Source organism: Haliotis rubra, unplaced genomic scaffold (genome assembly GCF_003918875.1).
Source record: "Haliotis rubra isolate DU_JTF1 unplaced genomic scaffold, ASM391887v1 Scf455, whole genome shotgun sequence".
Classification (NCBI taxonomy): Eukaryota; Metazoa; Mollusca; class Gastropoda; order Lepetellida; family Haliotidae; genus Haliotis; species Haliotis rubra.
The window spans coordinates 103,970-126,623 of record NW_025767141.1 but is presented as its reverse complement, the minus strand read 5'-3'; the positions used below and the strand labels follow the sequence as shown (position 1 = coordinate 126,623).

At 41.9% G+C, this 22,654-nt stretch overlaps 1 protein-coding gene across 1 annotated transcript; it reads left to right on the top strand.

Annotated features, from left to right (window-relative positions):
• The first annotated feature begins 14,480 nt into the window (after positions 1–14,480).
• LOC124290056 lies at positions 14,481–22,147 on the top strand. Its single transcript, XM_046726744.1, has 6 exons — positions 14,481–14,535; positions 14,764–14,820; positions 16,367–16,497; positions 17,429–17,575; positions 21,450–21,487; positions 21,982–22,147. Exons 2-6 carry the CDS (start codon positions 14,765–14,767, stop codon positions 22,090–22,092), a joined length of 483 nt encoding a protein of 160 aa, XP_046582700.1. The 5' UTR covers positions 14,481–14,535; position 14,764; the 3' UTR covers positions 22,093–22,147.
• Positions 22,148–22,654: the final 507 nt, after the last annotated feature.

The following is a 22,654-nucleotide window of genomic DNA, read 5'->3' as shown; positions in this document are numbered from 1 at the left end:
CTACAGAGACCCATTAAGTCACATGTGTACTCATACAGACACCCATTCTGTCACATGTGCACTCCTACAGACAACCATTGAGTTACATTTACTCCTAAAGACAATCATGCAGAGACATGTGTACTCCTACAGACACCCATTGAGGTACATGTGTACTCATACAGAGACCCATTCAGTCACATGTGTATTCCTACAGACAACCATTCAGTTACATGTGTACTCCTACAGACAACCATTCAGTCACATGTGTACTTCTACAGACAACCATTCAGTTACATGTGTACTCATACCGACAACCATTCAGTTACATGTGTACTCCTACAGACAACCATTCAGTTACATGTGTACTTCTACAGACAACCATTCATTCACATGTGTACTTCTACAGACAACCATTCAGTTACATGTGTACTCCTACAGACAACAGTTCAGTTACATGTGTACTCCTACAGACAACCATTCAGTCACATGTGTACTTCTACAGACAACCATTCAGTTACATGTGTACTCATACAGACAACCATTCAGTTACATGTGTACTCCTACAGACAACAGTTCAGTTACATGTGTACTCCTACAAACAACCATTCAGTTACATGTGTACTCCTACAGACAACCATTCAGTCACATGTGCACTCCTACAGACAACCAGTCAGTCACACGTGTATTCCTACAGACAACTATTCAGTTACATGTGTATTTCTACAGACAACCATTCAGTAACATGTGTACTCCTACATACAACCATTCAGTTACATTTTACTCCTACAGACAACCATGCAGTCACATGTATACTTCTACAGAGACCCATTGAGCTACATGTGTACTCCTACAGAGTCCATTTCAGTCACATGTGTACTCCTACAGAGACCCATTCAGTCACACGTGTATTCATACAGATAACCATTCAGCCATATGTGTACTCCTACAGACAACCATTCAGTCACATGTGTATTCCTACAGACAACCATTCAGTTACATGTGTACTCCTACAGAGACCCATTCAGTCACATGTGTACTCCTACAGACAACCAGTCAGTTACATATGTACTTCTACAGACAACCATTCAGTTACATATGTACTTCTACACACAACCATTCAGTTACATGTGTACTCCTACAGAGAACCACTCAGTCACATGTGTACTCCTACAGATACCCATTGAGCTACATGTGTACTCATACAGAGACCCATTCAGTCACATGTGTACTCCTACAGACAACCATTCAGTTACTTGTGTACTCCTACAGAGAACCACTCAGTTTCATGTGTACTCCTACAGACAACCGTTCAGTCACATGTGTACTCATACAGACAACCATTCAGCTACATGTGTACTCCTACAGACAATCACTTAGTTACTTGTGTACTCCTACAGACAACCATTCAGTCACATGTGTACTCATACAGAGACCCATTCAGACACATGTGTACTCCTACAGACAACAATTCAGTCACAGGTGTACTCCTACAGACAACACTTCAGTCACAAGTGTAGTCCTACATACAACCATTAAGTCACAAGTGTACTCCTACAAACAACCATTCAGTCACATGTGTACTCATACAGAGACCCATTCAGTCACATGTGCACTCCTACAGACAACCATTCAGTTACATTTTACTCCTACAGACAACCATGCAGTCACAGGTGTACTTCTACAGAGACCCATTGACCTACATGTGTACTCCTACAGAGTCCATTTCAGTCACCTGTGTACTCCTACAGAGACCCATTCAGTCACATGTGTATTCCTACAGACAATTATTCAGTTACGTGTGTACTCCTACAGACAACCATTCAGTCACATGTGTATTCCTGCATAGAATTATTCAGATACATATGCACTTCTACAGACGACCATTCAGTTATTTGTGTACTCCTACAGATAACCGTTCAGTCACATGTGTACTCCTACAGACAACCATTCAGTTACATGTGTAGTCCTACAGACAACCAATCAGTCACATGTGTATTCCTACATAGAATTATTCAGATGCATATGTACTTCTACAGACAACCATTCAATCACGCGTGTAATCCTACAGACAACCATTCAGTGACATGTGTACTCCTACAGACAACTATTCAGTCATATGAGTACTCCTACAGACAACCATTCAGTCACATGTGTATTCCTAAAGACAGCCATTCAGTCACATGTGTACTCCCACAGACAACCACTTAGTTACACGTGTACGCCTACAAACAACCTCTCAGTTACATATGTACTTCTACAGACAACCATTCAGTTACATGTGTACTCCTACAGAGACCCATTCAGTCACATGTGTGCTCCTACAGACAACCATTCAGTTACATATGTTCTTCTACAGACAACCATTCAGTTACATATGTACTTCTTCAGACAACCATTCAGTCACTTGTGTACTCCTACAGACAACCATTCAATCACATGTGTACTCCTACAGAGATCCATTCAGTCACATGTGTACTCCTACAGACAACAATTCAGTTACTTGAGTACTCCTACAGAGACCCATTAAGTCACATGTGTACTCATACAGACACTCATTCTGTCACATGTGCACTCCTACAGACAACCATTGAGTTACATTTACTCCTAAAGACAACCATGCAGTGACATGTGTATTCCTACAGAGACCCACTGAGGTACATGTGTACTCATAGAGAGACCCATTAAGTCACCTGTGTACTCCTAAAGACAACCATTCAGTCACATGTGTAATCCTACATACAGCCATTCAGTTACATGTGTACTCATACAGACAACCATTCAGTTACATGTGTACTTCTACAGACAACCATTCAGTCACATGTGTACTCCTACAGACAACCATTCAGTCACATGTATACTTCTACAGAAAAAAATTCAGTTACATGTGTATTCGTACGGACAACCATAAAGATACATATGTACTTCTACAGAGACACATTGAGTCATATCTGTATTCCTACAGACAACAGTTCAGCTACATGTGTACTCCTACAGACAACCATTCAGTTACATGTTTACTCCTACAGACAACACTTCAGTCACATGTGCACTAATACAGACAACCATTCTGTCACACGTGTATTCCTACAGACAACCATTCAGTTACATGTGTACTTCTACAGACAACCATTTAGTAACATGTGTACTCCTACATACAACCATTCAGTTACATTTTACTCCTACAGACAACCATGCAGTCACATGTATACTTCTACAGAGACCCATTGAGCTACATGTGTACTCCTACAGAGTCCATTTCAGTCACATGTGTACTCCTACAGAGACCCATTCAGTCACACGTGTATTCATACAGAGAACCATTCAGTCATATGTGTACTCCAACAGACAACCATTCAGTCACATGTGTATTCCCAAAGACAACCATTCAGTCACATGTGCACTCCTACAGACAACCGTTCAGTTACATGTGTACTCCTACAGAGACCCATTCAGTCACATGTGTACTCCTACAGACAACCATTCAGTTACATATGTACTTCTACAGACAACCATTCAGTTACATATGTACTTCTACAGACAACCATTCAGTTACATGTGTACTCCTACAGAGAACCACTCAGTCACATGTGTACTCCTACAGATACCCATTGAGCTACATGTGTACTCATACAGAGACCCATTCAGTCACATGTGTACTCCTAAAGACAACCATTCACTCTCATGTGTACTCCTAGACACAACCATTCAGTCACAAGTGTACTTCTACAGACAACCATTCAGTCACATGTGTACTCCTACAGACAGGCTTTCAGCTACATGTGTACTCAAACAGACAACCATTCAGTTAAGTGTGTACTCCTACAGACAACCATTCAGTCACATGTGTACTCCTACAGACAACCATTCAGTCAGTTGTGTACTCCTACAAAGAACCACTCAGTTACATGTGTACTCCTACAGACAACCATTCAGTTACATGTGTACTCATACAGACAACCATTCAGCTACATGTGTACTCCTACAGACAATCACTTAGTTACTTGTGTACTCCTACGGACAACCATTCAGTTACATGTGTATTTCTACAGACAACCATTCAGTAACATGTGTACTCCTACATACAACCATTCAGTTACATTTTACTCCTACAGACAACCATGCAGTCACATGTATACTTCTACAGAGACCCATTGAGCTACATGTGTACTCTTACAGAGTCCATTTCAGTCACATGTGTACTCCTACAGAGACCCATTCAGTCACACGTGTACTCATAGAGAGAACCATTCAGTTACATGTGTACTCCTACAGACAACCATTCAGTCACATGTGCACTCCTACAGACAACCATTCAGTTACATGTGTACTCCTACAGACAACCATTCAGTCACATGTGTACTCATGCAGACAACCATTCAGCTACATGTGCACTCCTACAGACAATCACTTAGTTACTTGTGTACTCCTACAGACAACCATTCAGTTACATGTGTACTTCTACATACATCCATTCAGATACATTTTACTCATACAGAAAACCATGTAGTCACATGTATACTTCTACAGAGACCCATTGAGCTACATGTGTGCTCCTACAGAGTCCATTTCAGTCACATGTGTACTCCTACAGAGACCCATTCAGTCACACGTGTATTCATACAGAGAACCATTCAGTCATATGTGTACTGCTACAGACAACCATTCAGTCACATGTGTACTCCTACAGACAACCATTCAGTCACATGTGTACTCCTACAGACAACCATTCAGTTACATGTGTACTCCTACAGAGACCCATTCAGTCACATGTGTACTCCTACAGACTACCATTCAGTTACATGTGCACTCCTACAGACAACCATTGAGTTATAGTTTACTCCTACAGACAACCAGTCAGTTACATATGTACTCATACAGACAACCATTCAGTTACATGTGTACTGCTACAGACAACCATTCAGTTACATGTGTACTTCTACAGAAAACCATTCGGTCACATGTGTACTCCTACAGAGAACCACTCAGTCATATGTGTACTCATACATAGACCCATTCAGTCACATGTATACTCCTACAGGCAACCATTCACTTACATGTGTACTCATGCGTACTCCTACAAACAACCGTTCAGTCACATGTGTACTCCTACAGACAACCATTCATTTACATGTGTACTCCTACAGACAACCATTCAGTTACATGTGTACTCCTACATTCTGTCACTCCTACAGACAGACCATTCAGTTACATGTGTACTCCTACAGATAACCATTCAGTCACCCACTCAGTTACATGTTTACTCCTACAGACAACCATTCAGTCACATGTGTACACCTACAGACAACCATTCAGCTACATGTGTACTCCTACAGACAATCACTTAGTTACATGTGTACTCCTACAGACAACTATTTAGTCACATGTGTACTCCTACAGACAACCATTCAGTTACATGTTACTCCTACAGAGACCCGTTCAGTCACATGTGTACTCCTACAGACAACCATTCAGTTACATGTCTAATCGTACAGAGACCCATTTAGTCACATGTGTACTCCTACAGACAACCATACAGTTACATATGTACTCCTACAGACAACCATTCAGTTACATATGTACTTCTACAGACAACCATTTGTACTCCTACAGAGACCCATTCAGTCACATCTGTACTGCTACAGACAACCATTCTGTCACATGTGCACTCCTACAGACAACCATTAAGTTATAGTTTACTCATACAGACAACCATACAGTCACATGTGTACTCCTACGGACAACCATTCATTTACATGTGTACTCCTACAGACAACCATTCAGTTACATGTGTACTTCTACTCACAACCATTCGGTCACATGCGTACTCCTACAGAGTACCACTCAGTCATATGTGTACTCGTACAGAGACCCATTCAGTCACATGTGTACTCCTATAGACCACCATTCAGTTACATGTGTACTCATGCGTACTCCTACAGACAACCGCTCAGTCACATGTGTACTCCTACAGACAACCATTCATTTACATGTGTACTCCTACAGACAACCATCAGTCACATGTGTATTTCTAAAGACAACCATTCAGTCACATGTGTACTCCTACAGACAACCATTCAGATACATATGTACTTATACAGACAACCATTCAGTTACATGTGTACTCCTACAGAGACCCATTCAGTCACATGTGTACTCCTACAGACAACCATTCTGTCACATGTGCACTCCTACAGTCAACCATTGAGTTATAGTTCACTCCAACAGATAACCACTCAGTCACATGTGTACTCATACAGAGACCCATTCAGTCACATGTGTACTCCTATAGGGAACCATTCAGTTACATCTGTACTCATGCGTACTCCTACAGACAACCGTTCAGTCACATGTGTACTCCTACAGACAAACAATCATTTACATGTGTACTCCTACAGACAACCATTCAGTTACATGTGTACTCCTACAGACAACCATTCTGTCACCCATTGAGCTACATGTGTACTCCTACCGACAAACATTCAGTTACTTAAGTACTCCTAAAGAGAACCACTCAGGTACATGTTTACTCCTACAGACAACCATTCAGTCACATGTGTACACCTACAGACAAACCATTCAGCTACATGTGTACTCCTACAGACAATCACTTAGTTACATGTGTACTCCTACAGAAAACCATTCAGTCACATGTGTACTCCTACAGAGAACCACTCAGTCACATGTGTACTCATACAGAGACCCATTTAGTCACATGCGTACTCCTACAGACAACCATTCAGTTACATGTGTACTCCTACAGAGACCCGTTCAGTCAAATGTGTACTCCTACAGACAACCATTCATTTACATGTGTACTCGTACAGAGACCCATTCAGTCACATGTGTACTCCTACAGACAACCATTCTGTCTCATGTGCACTCCTACAGACAACCATTGAGTTATAGTTTACTCATACAGACAGCCATGCAGTCACATGTGTACTCCTACGGACAACCATTCATTTACATGTGTACTCCTACAGAGAGCCACTCAGTCATATGTGTACTCATACAGAGACCCATTCATTTACATGTGTACTCCTACAGACAACCATTCAGTTACATGTGTACTCCTACAGAGAACCACTCAGTCATATGTGTACGCATACAGAGACCCATTCAGTCACATGTGTACTCCTATAGGGAACCATTCAGTTACATGTGTACTCATGCGTACCCCTACAGACAACCGTTCATTCACATGTGTACTCCTACAGACAAACAATCATTTACATGTGTACTCCTACAGACAACCATTCAGTTACATGTGTACTCCTACAGACAACCATTCTGTCACCCATTGAGCTACATGTGTACTCCTACAGACAAACATTCAGTTACTTAAGTACTCCTAAAGAGAACCACTCAGGTACATGTTTACTCCTACAGACAACCATTCAGTCACATGTGTACACCTACAGACAACCATTCAGCTACATGTGTACTCCTACAGACAATCACTTAGTTACATGTGTACTCCTACAGAAAACCATTCAGTCACATATGTACTCCTACAGAGAACCACTCAGTCACATGTGTACTCATACAGAGACCCATTTAGTCACATGCGTACTCCTACAGACAACCATTCAGTTACATGTGTACTCCTACAGAGACCCGTTCAGTCAAATGTGTACTCCTACAGACAACCATTCATTTACATGTGTACTCGTACAGAGACCCATTCAGTCACATGTGTACTCCTACAGACAACCATTCTGTCTCATGTGCACTCCTACAGACAACCATTGAGTTATAGTTTACTCATACAGACAGCCATGCAGTCACATGTGTACTCCTACGGACAACCATTCATTTACATGTGTACTCCTACAGAGAGCCACTCAGTCATATGTGTACTCATACAGAGACCCATTCATTTACATGTGTACTCCTACAGACAACCATTCAGTTACATGTGTACTCCTACAGACAACCATTCAATCACCCATTGAGCTACATGTGTACTCATACTGAGACCCATTCAGTCACATGTGTAATCCTACAGACAAACATTCAGTTACTTAAGTACTCCTACAGAGAACCACTCAGTTACATGTTTACTCCTACAGACAACAATTCCGTCACATGTGTACTCCTACAGACAGCCATTCAGTTACATGTGTACTCCTACAGACAATCACTAAGTTACTTGTGTACTCCTAGAGACAACCATTCAGTCACATGTGTACTCCTACAGACAACCACTCAGTCACATGTGTACTCATACAGACACCCATTAAGTCACATGCGTACTCCTACAGACAACCATTCAGTTACATGTGTACTCCTACAGAGACCCGTTCAGTCAAATGTGTACTCCTACAGACAACCATTCATTTACATATGTACTTCAACAGACAACCATTCAGTTACATGTGTACTCCTACAGACAACCATTCAGTCACATGTGCATTCCTACAGACAACCATTCAGTCACATGTGCATTCCTACAGACAACTATTCATTTACATGTGTACTCCAACAGAAAACCATTCAGTTACATGTGTACTTCTACAGACAACCATTCGGTCACATGTGTACTCCTACAGAGAACCACTCAGTCATATGTGTACTCATACAGAAACCCATTCAGTCACATGCGTACTCCTACAGACAACCATTCAGTCACATGTGCATTCCTAAAGACAACCATTCGGTCACAGGAGTACTTCAAAACACAACCATTCAGTCACATGTGTATTCTTACAGACAACCATTCAGCCACATGTGTACTCCTACAGACAACCATTAGGTCACATGTATACGCATACAGACAACCGTTCAGTCACATGTGCATTCCTACAGACAACCATTCAGTCTCGTGTGTACTCCTACAGACAACCATTCAGTTACATGTGTACATTTACAGACAACCACTTAGTTACATGTGTATTCTTACAGACAACCATTCAGTCACATGTGTACTCCTACAGACAAGCATTCAGTCACATGTGTACTCCTACAGACAACCATTCACTCACATGTGTACTCATACAGACAACCATTCATTTACATGTGTACATTTACAGACAACCACTTAGTTACATGTGTACTCCTACAGACAATCACTTAGTTACATGTGTACTTCTACACACAACCATTCAGATAAATGTGTACTTCTCAAGACATCCATTCAATTACATATGTACTCCTACAGAGAACCATTCCATTACATACAACAGACAATCACTTAGTTATATGTGTACTCTTACAGACAACCATTCAGTGACATGTGTACTCCTACAGACAACCATTCAGTCACATGTGCTCCTAAAGACAACCACTCAGTGACATGTGTACTCTTACAGACATCAACTAAGTTACATATGTACTAATACAGACTACCATTCAGTGACATGTGTATTCCTACAGACAACCATTCAGTCACATGTGTACTCCTACAGACAACCATTCAGTCACATGTGTATTCCTACATACAACCATTTAGTCACATGTGTACTCCTACAGACAACCATACAGTTACAAGTGTACTCATACAGAGACCCATTCAATCACATGTGTACTCCTACAGAGAACCCTTCAGTCACATGTGTACTCCTACAGACAACCATTCAGTCACACTCGTACTCCTACAGACTCCCATTTTGTCACATATGTACTTCTACAGACAACCATTCTGTCACATGTGTATTCCTACAGACTCCCATTTTGTCACATATGTACTTCTACAGACAACCATTCAGTTACATTGTACTCCTACAGACAACCGCTCAGTTACATCTGTACTCCTACATACAGCCATTAACTTACATGTGTACTCCTGCAGACAGCCATTCAGTCATATGTGTACTCCTACAGACAACCATTCAGTCACATGTGTACTCCTACAGACAACCATTCAGTGACATTTGTACTCCTACAGACAACCATTTAGTCACATGTGTACTCCTACAGACAACCATACAGTCACATGTGTACTCCTACAGACACCCATTCAGTCACATGTATACTCCTACAGACAACCACTCACTTACATGTGTACTCCTACAGGCAACCATTCAGTGACATTTGTATTTCTAAAGACAACCACTCAGTTACATGTGTACTCCTACAGACAACCATTCAGTCACACTCGTACTCCTACAGACTCCCATTTTGTCACATATGTACTCCTACAGACAACCATTCTGTCACATGTGTATTCCTACAGACTCCCATTTTGTCACATATGTACTTCTACAGACAACCATTCAGTTACATTGTACTCCTACAGACTCCAATTCAGTCACATGTGTGCTCCTACAGACAACCATTCAGTCACATGTGTGCTCTACAGACAACCACTCAGTGACACGTGTACTCCTAGAGATAACCATTCAGTCACATGTGTATCTAACAGACAACCACTCAGTCACATGTGTACTCCTACAAACAACCATACACTTACATGTGTACTCCTTCAGACAACCACTCAGTGACAAGTGTACTCCTACAGACAACCATTCACTCATATGTGTACTCCTACAGACTCCCATTTTGTCACATATGTACTCCTACAGACAACCATTCTGTCACATGTGTCTTCCTACAGACTCCCATTTTGTCACATATGTACTTCTACAGACAACTACTCAGTTACATGTGTACTCCTACAGAAAACCATTCTGTCACATGTGTACTCCTACAGACAACCATTCAGTCACATGTGTACTCATACAGACAACCATTCAGTTACACGTGTACTGCTACAGACAACCATTCAGTTACACGTGTACTCCTACAGACAACCATTCTGTCACATGTGTACTCCTAAAGACAACAATTCTGTCACATGTGTACTCCTACAGACAACCATTCAGTCACACTCGTACTCCTACAGACTCCCATTTTGTCACATATGTACTCCTACAGACAACCATTCTGTCACATGTGTATTCCTACAGACTCCCATTTTGTCACATATGTACTTCTACAGACAACCATTCAGTTACATTGTACTCCTACAGACAACCGCTCAGTTACATCTGTACTCCTACATACAGCCATTAACTTACATGTGTACTCCTGCAGACAGCCATTCAGTCATATGTGTACTCCTACAGACAACCATTCAGTCACATGTGTACTCCTACAGACAACCATTCAGTGACATTTGTACTCCTACAGACAACCACTCAGTTACATGTGTACTCCTACAGAAAAACCATTTAGTCACATGTGTACTCCTACAGACAACCATACAGTCACATGTGTACTCCTACAGACACCCATTCAGTCACATGTATACTCCTACAGACAACCACTCACTTACATGTGTACTCCTACAGGCAACCATTCAGTGACATTTGTATTTCTAAAGACAACCACTCAGTTACATGTGTACTCCTACAGACAACCATTCAGTCACACTCATTACTCCTACAGACTCCCATTTTGTCACATATGTACTCCTACAGACAACCATTCTGTCACATGTGTATTCCTACAGACTCCCATTTTGTCACATATGTACTTCTACAGACAACCATTCAGTTACATTGTACTCCTACAGACTCCAATTCAGTCACATGTGTACTCCTACAGACAACCATTCAGTCACATGTGTACTCCTACAGACAACCACTCAGTGACACGTGTACTCCTAGAGATAACCATTCAGTCACATGTGTACTCCAACAGACAACCACTCAGTCACATGTGTACTCCTACAAACAACCATACACTTACATGTGTACTCCTTCAGACAACCACTCAGTGACAAGTGTACTCCTACCGACAACCATTCACTCATATGTGTACTCCTACAGACTCCCATTTTGTCACATATGTACTCCTACAGACAACCATTCTGTCACATGTGTATTCCTACAGACTCCCATTTTGTCACATATGTACTTCTACAGACAACTACTCAGTTACATGTGTACTCCTACAGAAAACCATTCTGTCACATGTGTACTCCTACAGACAACCATTCAGTCACATTGTACTCCTACAGACAACCGCTCAGTTACATCTGTACTCCTACATACAGCCATTAACTTACATGTGTACTCCTGCAGACAGCCATTCAGTCATATGTGTACTCCTACAGACAACCATTCAGTCACATGTGTACTCCTACAGACAACCATTCAGTGACATTTGTACTCCTACAGACAACCACTCAGTTACATGTGTACTCCTACAGACAATCATTTAGTCACATGTGTACTCCTACAGACAACCATACAGTCACATGTGTACTCCTACAGACACCCATTCAGTCACATGTATACTCCTACAGACAACCACTCACTTACATGTGTACTCCTACAGGCAACCATTCAGTGACATTTGTATTTCTAAAGACAACCACTCAGTTACATGTGTACTCCTACAGACAACCATTCAGTCACACTCGTACTCCTACAGACTCCCATTTTGTCACATATGTACTCCTACAGACAACCATTCTGTCACATGTGTATTCCTACAGACTCCCATTTTGTCACATATGTACTTCTACAGACAACCATTCAGTTACATTGTACTCCTACAGACTCCAATTCAGTCACATGTGTACTCCTACAGACAACCATTCAGTCACATGTGTACTCCTACAGACAACCACTCAGTGACACGTGTACTCCTAGAGATAACCATTCAGTCACATGTGTACTCCAACAGACAACCACTCAGTCACATGTGTACTCCTACAAACAACCATACACTTACATGTGTACTCCTTCAGACAACCACTCAGTGACAAGTGTACTCCTACAGACAACCATTCACTCATATGTGTACTCCTACAGACTCCCATTTTGTCACATATGTACTCCTACAGACAACCATTCTGTCACATGTGTCTTCCTACAGACTCCCATTTTGTCACATATGTACTTCTACAGACAACTACTCAGTTACATGTGTACTCCTACAGAAAACCATTCTGTCACATGTGTACTCCTACAGACAACCATTCAGTCACATGTGTACTCATACAGACAACCATTCAGTTACACGTGTACTGCTACAGACAACCATTCAGTTACACGTGTACTCCTACAGACAACCATTCTGTCACATGTGTACTCCTAAAGACAACAATTCTGTCACATGTGTACTCCTACAGACAACCATTCAGTTACATTGTACTCCTACAGACAACCACTCAGTTACATCTGTACTCCTACAGACAGCCATACAGTTACATGTGCACTCCTAGAGACAACCATGCAGTCACATGTGTACTCCTAGAGACAACCACTCAGTGACATGTGTACTCCTACAGACAACCATTCAGTTACATGTGTACCTCTGAAGTCAACAATTCAGTCATATGTGTACTCCTACAGACAACCATTCAGTGACATTTGTACTTCTACAGACAACCACTCAGTTACATGTGTACTCCTACAGACAACCATTTAGTCACATGTGTACTCCTTCTGACAACCACTCATTCACATGTGTACTCCTACACACAACCACTCAGTCACATGTGTACTCCTACAGACAACCATACAGTGTCCTGTGTATTCCTATAGACAATCATACAGTCACATGTGTACTCCTACAGAGACCTATTCAGTCACATGTGTACTCCTACAGAGACCCTTCAGTCACACCTGTATTCCTACAGACAACCATTCAGTTACAAGTGTACTCCTACAGATAATCATTCAGTCACATGTGTACTCCTACAGACAACCATTCAGTCACATGTGTACTCCTACAGACAACTATTCAGTCACATGTGTACTCCTACACACAACCATTCAGTCACATGTGTACTCCTTCAGACAACCATTCTGTCACATGTGTACTCCTACTGACAACCATTCAATCACGTGTGTACTCCTAAAGACATCCATTCAGTTACATGTGTACTCCTAAAGACATCCGTTCAGTTACATGTGTACTCCTACAGACAACCATTCAGTTACGTGTGTACTCCTACAGAAAACTATTCAGTCACATGTGTATTCCCACAGATAACGTTTCAGTTGAATGTGTAGTACTAAAGACAACCATGCAGTCACGTGTGTACTCCTACAGACGACCACTCAGTCACATTCAGACAACCATACAGTCATAGAGGAAATCCTGCAGCAATACAGATAAATGTTGTTTCAAAGTGAACTTGCTTCATAAGGTCTTGCTGGTTGGTAACTTTGGATTTAGACGATATCACACACACACACACGCACACGCACGCACGCGCACACACACGCACACACACATGCACGCACGTGCACTCACTTTACCTGTTCAGTTACCTTGAGCATCTTGAATGTTCCATTTCAAATCAGAAAAAAATTACTTAAGATTGATAATAGTGTACCATTCACTTGCAGTATCCACAAACGAAGACGATTATAAAATTCAGTTTACGAAGCATGGGTACCCCTCGTCGACACCCTCACTTGCCAAAGCTCCTTGCGTCAGCCTCCCCATGGGGCGGAGCTAAGACACACACTGCTGCTGAATAGTCGGGGACAGATCTGGCCACATTTAGAGTCGTTTTCCAGTGCACTGAGACAGGTTCGTACTTTTCCGAATTTTACTACACTATTCAACTTGGTCTTTATTCATCAGTGCTGAGTAATGACTCTTTTCGTTTTCAGACTTAGGGTATATAAAGTTTAGGGCCACCCTCACTATTGCCTGCTAATTAAGCTTCCAGATAGATGTAGTGTGTACTGATTTGACTGGTGTTCGTGTCATCATCCACTACTTTGTCGTGTATCGCATGCTCAGTGACAATTTGATATTTTGAAATTCTGTTGGCAAATTCAACCGTCATCACCTGAGTCTGTTTTTCTTTTTCAGAATGCTTCGACTTGCCGCGTTCGCCATTCTCTTCTGTGGGACCTTTGATGCCGCCAGGTATATTAAGACTTTCACCGTAATTCTGATTTGCAAACTGTTGTAAATACGTTGTAACTATACTACTATTACTACTACTACCTCTACTACGGGGTAGGGTGGGGTGGTGGGGATGGATGGGGTGGTGGTGGTGGTGGTGGTTGTAGGGGTAGGTGTAGGGGAGGGGGGTAGGGTTGCCTAGTGGTTAAGGCGTTCGCTCGTCACGCCGATGATCCGGGTTCGATTACCCACATGGGTACAATGAGTGAAGCCGTGATATTGCTGGAATATTGCTAAAAGCGGCTTAAAACTCACTCATTCACTCCTCACTCACTCACTCACTATTGGGAGCGGTGGGGTAGTCTAATGGTTAAAGTATCCGCTCGTCATGTGTCTGAGGACGATAGTGACGTTTACGGACGCGTCGGTCAAGTTCGTCTGATAGATGCTCGTTCGGGTTCAGGTCAGGCGATTTGGAAGGCCAGGGAAGGACAATGACGTTTGCACACGAACTGTGTGGGGTCGAGCGTTGTTGTGTTGAAACAGCCCCCTCTTGTTGTTAAAAAGAGGGAGGAGATGAGGTGGCAGGATTTGGTCGATGTAGCGATTTGCTGTAAGATTGCCATGAACTACCACTAGCTCTGATTTACCCGTGTAGGACATGGCTCCTTACACCAGGACGCTTTCTCCACCAAAGCTGTCCACCTGTCGAACGCAGTTCGGGGCAAAACGTTCGTGTTGACGTCGATAGACACATGGTCCCCCATCCCGTCATTGCAGATGGAAACGCAATTCATCGCTGAACCAAACGCGTTCCATGTGATGCCCAGTTATTAGACACGTCGTTGTCAGCATAGACGTGTCAGGACAGGTCCAGCTTTTGATTTGGCTCGAATTCCCACTTCTCTCAGACGATTTCTGATGGTTTGGTCGGAAATTCAAATCGGTGACGTAGGTGAAACACCCGGGTGAATGCGTCCTGAGCAGGAGTGGTCACTCTTGATCTTCCACTTTATGGACGATCTTGGGGCAAATTGAAGCGGGTAAACCGATGTCATAATCGAGATATGGTGCTGTTGTTGATGTTGAAGCATCTTGCAAGTGCAGACTAAGACTCCCTTCTTCCAAACGTCCAATGGCGATATTTCGGTCAGTAGCATTCAATCTCGGCATTTGTTATCATCGTTTACGTCGTAAATTTCGTGACGAAATAATGAATTTGGTTTGGCCTTTTATAGTCGATGTCTTTACTGTTCAACACGTTGCACGTGCATTACGTGGAAAACGTTTTCTGCATGCATTTTCATGTATCGTTTTCCTTTTTTATGGCCAACACTTACAAACACGTTTTGGGATACGCATGCGCGAAATACACCCACGACATGAGTAACGGGATTCAAACACAGGAATTGTCTTAATGAGGATTGCTGTCAAAATATATCGAAATGAACTGCTGGAAACACATATCCGTTTCTTTTTTTGAAGAGTGTACTAAACATCCCCAAGTTAGAACCCCAGAAACCTAGTTTGACTCATTCATTCTTTCACTAACTGTCGTTTCTTGAAGCGTGCCCTGCAACCCCCCTGATATGCTGTTGGGGAAATTCTGTGCTGCTGTGAAAGACAACGACGTCAACGATGACGGCAGAGTGGACGGCACTGACATGGGCACAGATCTCCTGAATTACAACTTCGACGGTAAGTTGAAAGGAAAAGGCTGGGGGCAGGGGAACTCATTTGAATAAAATCACTCCATAAAAAAACATTTAGCCCTCCGGAAAGTGAGAAAGTTACCGGATATGACGTGACTTATGACGTGATCAAGTACCAAAGATGGCGGAAATGTGAAGCAATGGTGAAGTCATTTGAGGCTGATATCTAACGATGTTGATGTGTTGACATTTATTTGTATCGTCTCTTCTTAATGATCTGTGATATAATTTGAAGCTCGTGTTAAATAGAGGCAGTGGGATAGCCTAGTAGTCAAAGCTGTCGCTCGTCCGATTCGACTCCCCACATGGCTACAATGTGTGAAGTCCATTTCTGGAGTAAAACTTACTTCTCCCACTCACTCACACATGTCCAATAATCAGGAAAACCTTCCTCGAAACGTCTGAAATAAGTCTTATAACCGTTTACCGTTACTTCAGAATCTACATTTTGTGTTTGGTAAAGATATCGCTATGCTTGCTCAAATTGTACAGACCTTGTGTATGTATGCCACCTTTAAGTGCAGACTTGATTTACTGGCCCATACATAAACTTTTTTTGAGACAGACAACTTGCATGTTCATAGTAGTTTATTATGTAATTCGGCTTAAACTATTGTCACATCTTAAACTGAATATCGTTTTTGACTATACCTAGGCTCAGCATTGACTATACCTAAAAGTGAAAATCACGAAAATTCACATGGGCAGCCCCGCCGTGATATTGCTGGAATATTGCTAAAAAGCGGCGTAAAACTAAACTTCAGTCTATATTTTATATTTGATAATCTTAAGAATGTGAAGTTTGATGCTAATGATGATGGTGGTGATATTGATGGTGATAAAGAAAACCCGAAGACCCAAACAACTGTGGCATACGTTTTTGTGAAAACCCCTGCATGTTTCAATTTACCCTACAGATGACCCTTGTATCGTAGAAGAATGGGAGGTCGTGTCTCGGTGGACGTGTCGGTACGGCTACTCCAAAGAGTACGGCGCATTCATGTACAAACAGTTTGACGTCAACCAAAATGGTCGTGTGACGGCAGGCGACTTCGTTACATTAAGTAAGATATATTTTCAAAATGTGTGTCTTTTCGTTCTTGGTGCACTTCTCAAGACAAGATGATAACTGACGATAAATGTCCAGTTGCCACTTTAACAGTCAGTCAACATCCTTGCCTCAGGAAGATGTTGGTGGTTTGATGTACCCGAGACAAGATGATGACTGGCTATAAATGTCTACTTTCAAATTTAACAGTCAGTCAGCCTCCTTGCCTCAGGAAGATGTTGGTGGTTTGATGTATCCGAGACAAGATGATGACTGACTATAAATGTCTAGTTTCCACTTTAACAGTCAGTCAACCTCCTTGCCTCAGACAGATGTTGGTGGTTTGATGTACCCGAGACAAGATGATGACTGACTATAAATGTCTAGTTTCCACTTTAACAGTCAGTCAACCTCCTTGCCTCAGACAGATGTTGGTGGTTTGATGTACCCGAGACAAGATGATGACTGACTATAAATGTCTAGTTCCACTTTAACAGTCAGTCAACCTCCTTGCCTCAGACAGATGTTGGTGGTTTGATGTACCCGAGACAAGATGATGACTGACTATAAATGTCTAGTTCCAACTTTAACAGTCAGTCAACCTCCTTGCCTCAGACAGATGTTGGTGGTTTGATGTACCCGAGACAAGATGATGACTGGCTATAAATGTCTCGTTCCCACTTTAACAGTCAGTCAACCTCCTTGCCTCAGACAAATGTTGGTGGTTTGATGTACCCGAGACAAGATGATGACTGGCTATAAATGTCTAGTTTCCACTTTAACAGTCAGTCAACCTCCTTGCCTCAGACAGATGTTGGTGGTTTGATGTACCCGAGACAAGATGATGACTGACTATAAATGTCTAGTTTCCACTTTAACAGTCAGTCAACCTCCTTGCCTCAGACAGATGTTGGTGGTTTGATGTACCCGAGACAAGATGATGACTGGCTATAAATGTCTAGTTCCCACTTTAACAGTCAGTCAACCTCCTTGCCTCAGACAGATGTTGGTGGTTTGATGTATCCGAGACAAGATGATGACTGACTATAAATGTCTAGTTTCCACTTTAACAGTCAGTCAACCTCCTTGCCTCAGACAGATGTTGGTGGTTTGATGTACCCGAGACAAGATGATGACTGACTATAAATGTCTCGTTCCCACTTTAACAGTCAGTCAACCTCCTTGCCTCAGACAAATGTTGGTGGTTTGATGTACCCGAGACAAGATGATGACTGACTATAAATGTCTAGTTTCCACTTTAACAGTCAGTCAACCTCCTTGCCTCAGGAAGATGTTGGTGGTTTGATGTACCCGAGACAAGATGATGACTGGCTATAAATGTCTAGTTTCCACTTTAACAGTCAGTTAACCTCCTTGCCTCAGACAGATGTTGGTGGTTTGATGTACCCGAGACAAGATGATGACTGACTATAAATGTCTAGTTTCCACTTTAACAGTCAGTCAACCTCCTTGCCTCAGGAAGATGTTGGTGGTTTGATGTACCCGAGACAAGATGATGACTGACTATAAATGTCTAGTTCCCACTTTTAACAGTCAACCTCACTGTCAGTCAACCTCCTTGCCTCAGGAAGATGTTGGTGGTTTGATGTATCCGAGACAAGATGATGACTGGCTATAAATGTCTAGTTCCCACTTTAACAGTCAGTCAACCTCCTTGCCTCAGACAGATGTTGGTGGTTTGATGTACCCGAGACAAGATGATGACTGGCTATAAATGTCTCGTTCCGACTTTAACAGTCAGTCAACCTCCTTGCCTCAGACAGATGTTGGTGGTTTGATGTATCCGAGACAAGATGATGACTGACTATAAATGTCTAGTTTCCACTTTAACAGTCAGTCAACCTCCTTGCCTCAGACAGATGTTGGTGGTTTGATGTATCCGAGACAAGATGATGACTGACTATAAATGTCTAGTTCCCACTTTAACAGTCAGTCAACCTCCTTGCCTCAGGAAGATGTTGGTGGTTTGATGTATCCGAGACAAGATGATGCCTGACTATAAATGTCTAGTTCCCACTTTAAATGTCTAACAGTCAGTCAACCTCCTTGCCTCAGACAGATGTTGGTGGTTTGATGTACCCGAGACAAGATGATGACTGGCTATAAATGTCTAGTTTCCACTTTAACAGTCAGTCAACCTCCTTGCCTCAGACAGATGTTGGTGGTTTGATGTATCCGAGACAAGATGATGACTGACTATAAATGTCTAGTTCCCACTTTAACAGTCAGTCAACCTCCTTTGCCTCAGGAAGATGTTGGTGGTTTGATGTACCCGGAGACAAGATGATGACTGACTATAAATGTCTCGTTTCCACTTTAACAGTCAGTCAACCTCCTTGCCTCAGACAAATGTTGGTGGTTTGATGTACCCGAGACAAGATGATGACTGGCTATAAATGTCTCTGTTCCGACTTTAACAGTCAGTCAACCTCCTTGCCTCAGACAGATGTTGGTGGTTTGATGTATCCGAGACAAGATGATGACTGACTATAAATGTCTAGTTTCCACTTTAACAGTCAGTCAACCTCCTTGCCTCAGACAGATGTTGGTGGTTTGATGTACCCGAGACAAGATGATGACTGACTATAAATGTCTAGTTCCCACTTTAACAGTCAGTCAACCTCCTTGCCTCAGGAAGATGTTGGTGGTTTGATGTACCCGAGACAAGATGATGACTGGCTATAAATGTCTCGTTCCGACTTTAACAGTCAGTCAACCTCCTTGCCTCAGACAAATGTTGGTGGTTTGATGTACCCGAGACAAGATGATGACTGGCTATAAATGTCTCTTCTCCTAACAGTTCCCACTTTAACAGTCAGTTAACCTCCTTGCCTCAGACAGATGTTGGTGGTTTGATGTATCCGAGACAAGATGATGACTGACTATAAATGTCTAGTTTCCACTTTAACAGTCAGTCAACCTCCTTGCCTCAGACAGATGTTGGTGGTTTGATGTATCCGAGACAAGATGATGACTGGCTATAAATGTCTAGTTCCCACTTTAACAGTCAGTTAACCTCCTTGCCTCAGGAAGATGTTGGTGGTTTGATGTACCCGAGACAAGATGATGACTGACTATAAATGTCTAGTTCCCACTTTAACAGTCAGTCAACCTCCTTGCCTCAGACAGATGTTGGTGGTTTGATGTACCCGAGACAAGATGATGACTGGCTATAAATGTCTAGTTTCCACTTTAACAGTCAGTTAACCTCCTTGCCTCAGACAGATGTTGGTGGTTTGATGTACCCGAGACAAGATGATGACTGACTATAAATGTCTAGTTTCCACTTTAACAGTCAGTTAACCTCCTTGCCTCAGACAGATGTTGGTGGTTTGATGTACCCGAGACAAGATGATGACTGGCTATAAATGTCTCGTTCCGACTTTAACAGTCAGTCAACCTCCTTGCCTCAGACAAATGTTGGTGGTTTGATGTACCCGAGACAAGATGATGACTGACTATAAATGTCTCGTTCCGACTTTAACAGTCAGTTAACCTCCTTGCCTCAGACAGATGTTGGTGGTTTGATGTATCCGAGACAAGATGATGACTGACTATAAATGTCTAGTTTCCACTTTAACAGTCAGTCAACCTCCTTGCCTCAGACAGATGTTGGTGGTTTGATGTATCCGAGACAAGATGATGACTGGCTATAAATGTCTAGTTCCCACTTTAACAGTCAGTCAACCTCCTTGCCTCAGACAGATGTTGGTGGATGCAGCAGGGGCTCTGGATTTACCATTTAAATAATTCATCAGTCATGGGATCTTTATATCACAATAAAATTTCTATAGGGAAATGGCTGAATGGAATTACAACTGGGATTAAAACTTCTACCAACATTCTCTTACATTTGTATCTCTTTTCAGATTTTACCAATGCCGACTTCTTAATGGCGCAATACACTGTAAGTAAATAAGTAAATAAACAGACAAGTCTTGATATATAGAGGGTCGATATCCCGAATACATCTCGAACAAACCAAGGCAGGTTACAAATCTAATCATAGTTGTTATGAACCGATATTGGAAGTCATTAAATGTAGTCCGTTAAAACTTGAGTTATACTCACGATTCTTGTCAACAAACCTCTCCAGTACTAGAGTTGAATTTTCATGATACGTGATATTAGATAAGCGCACATGGCCATGTCCGTGTTGGCCAAAAGTTAAAGGGTTCACTCACAACTTTGATTCACTTCATTTGTTGGTCGTCCTTTGTTCGTGTACCCTGTTCTAGCCTGACATGAATATTCATATTTCGGCGAAAAGCAAGATTAACTCTGTGTGACTTGAGGAACAGGTTACATAATAAACACTCATATAACCGAAGTGATATCACACGATATGCTACCCAGATAACACTGGATATTCATTTCATTCACTCACTCTCCTGTCCACAGCGTTTCAAGAACGCCTACTGCGGTGACCCTAAGAATAGGCAGAGCCCCGTTGACAAAATCCAGTGTGACGAGGTGGACAAACTAAAGACAGCGGACATCAAGTGTACATAAGCAGAATCTACATTCACCTGAGATGTAGAAACGGCAATAAAATTGTTGGTAATAACAAGTGTTTTGCTCTGATTGGGGAAGCTGTAAATGGTTAACATCGTCGCTCAGTTTCATGGCAGTGTTTTTGTCTGTTTTGTTGCTGTTATTGGTGTTTGTTTTCTTCTTCCTCCGCCTCCTCTTCTTTTTCTTTTTTGTGTTGTGTACATACATACATACAGACAGACAGACAGACAGACAGACACACACACGCATGCATGCATACATACATACATACATACATACATACATACATACATACATACATACATACATACACACACATACATACATACATACATACATACATACATACATACATACATACATACATACATACATACATACATACATACATACATACATACATACACACACACATGCATACATACATACACACATACATACATACATACACACATGCACACACACAGACAGACAGACACATACATATATACATACATACACACATACATACACACACATGCATACACACATACACATACATACATACATACATACACAC

Bases quoted from the DNA above. Each gene is read 5' to 3' on its own strand.
- LOC124290056 (XM_046726744.1), top strand. From the start codon at position 14,765: ATGCTTCGACTTGCCGCGTTCGCCATTCTCTTCTGTGGGACCTTTGAT. The intron at 14,821-16,366 runs GTATATTAAGAC...CGTTTCTTGAAG, and splicing joins GGGACCTTTGATGCCGCCAG to CGTGCCCTGCAACCCCCCTG. The intron at 16,498-17,428 runs GTAAGTTGAAAG...TTTACCCTACAG, and splicing joins CCTGAATTACAACTTCGACG to ATGACCCTTGTATCGTAGAA.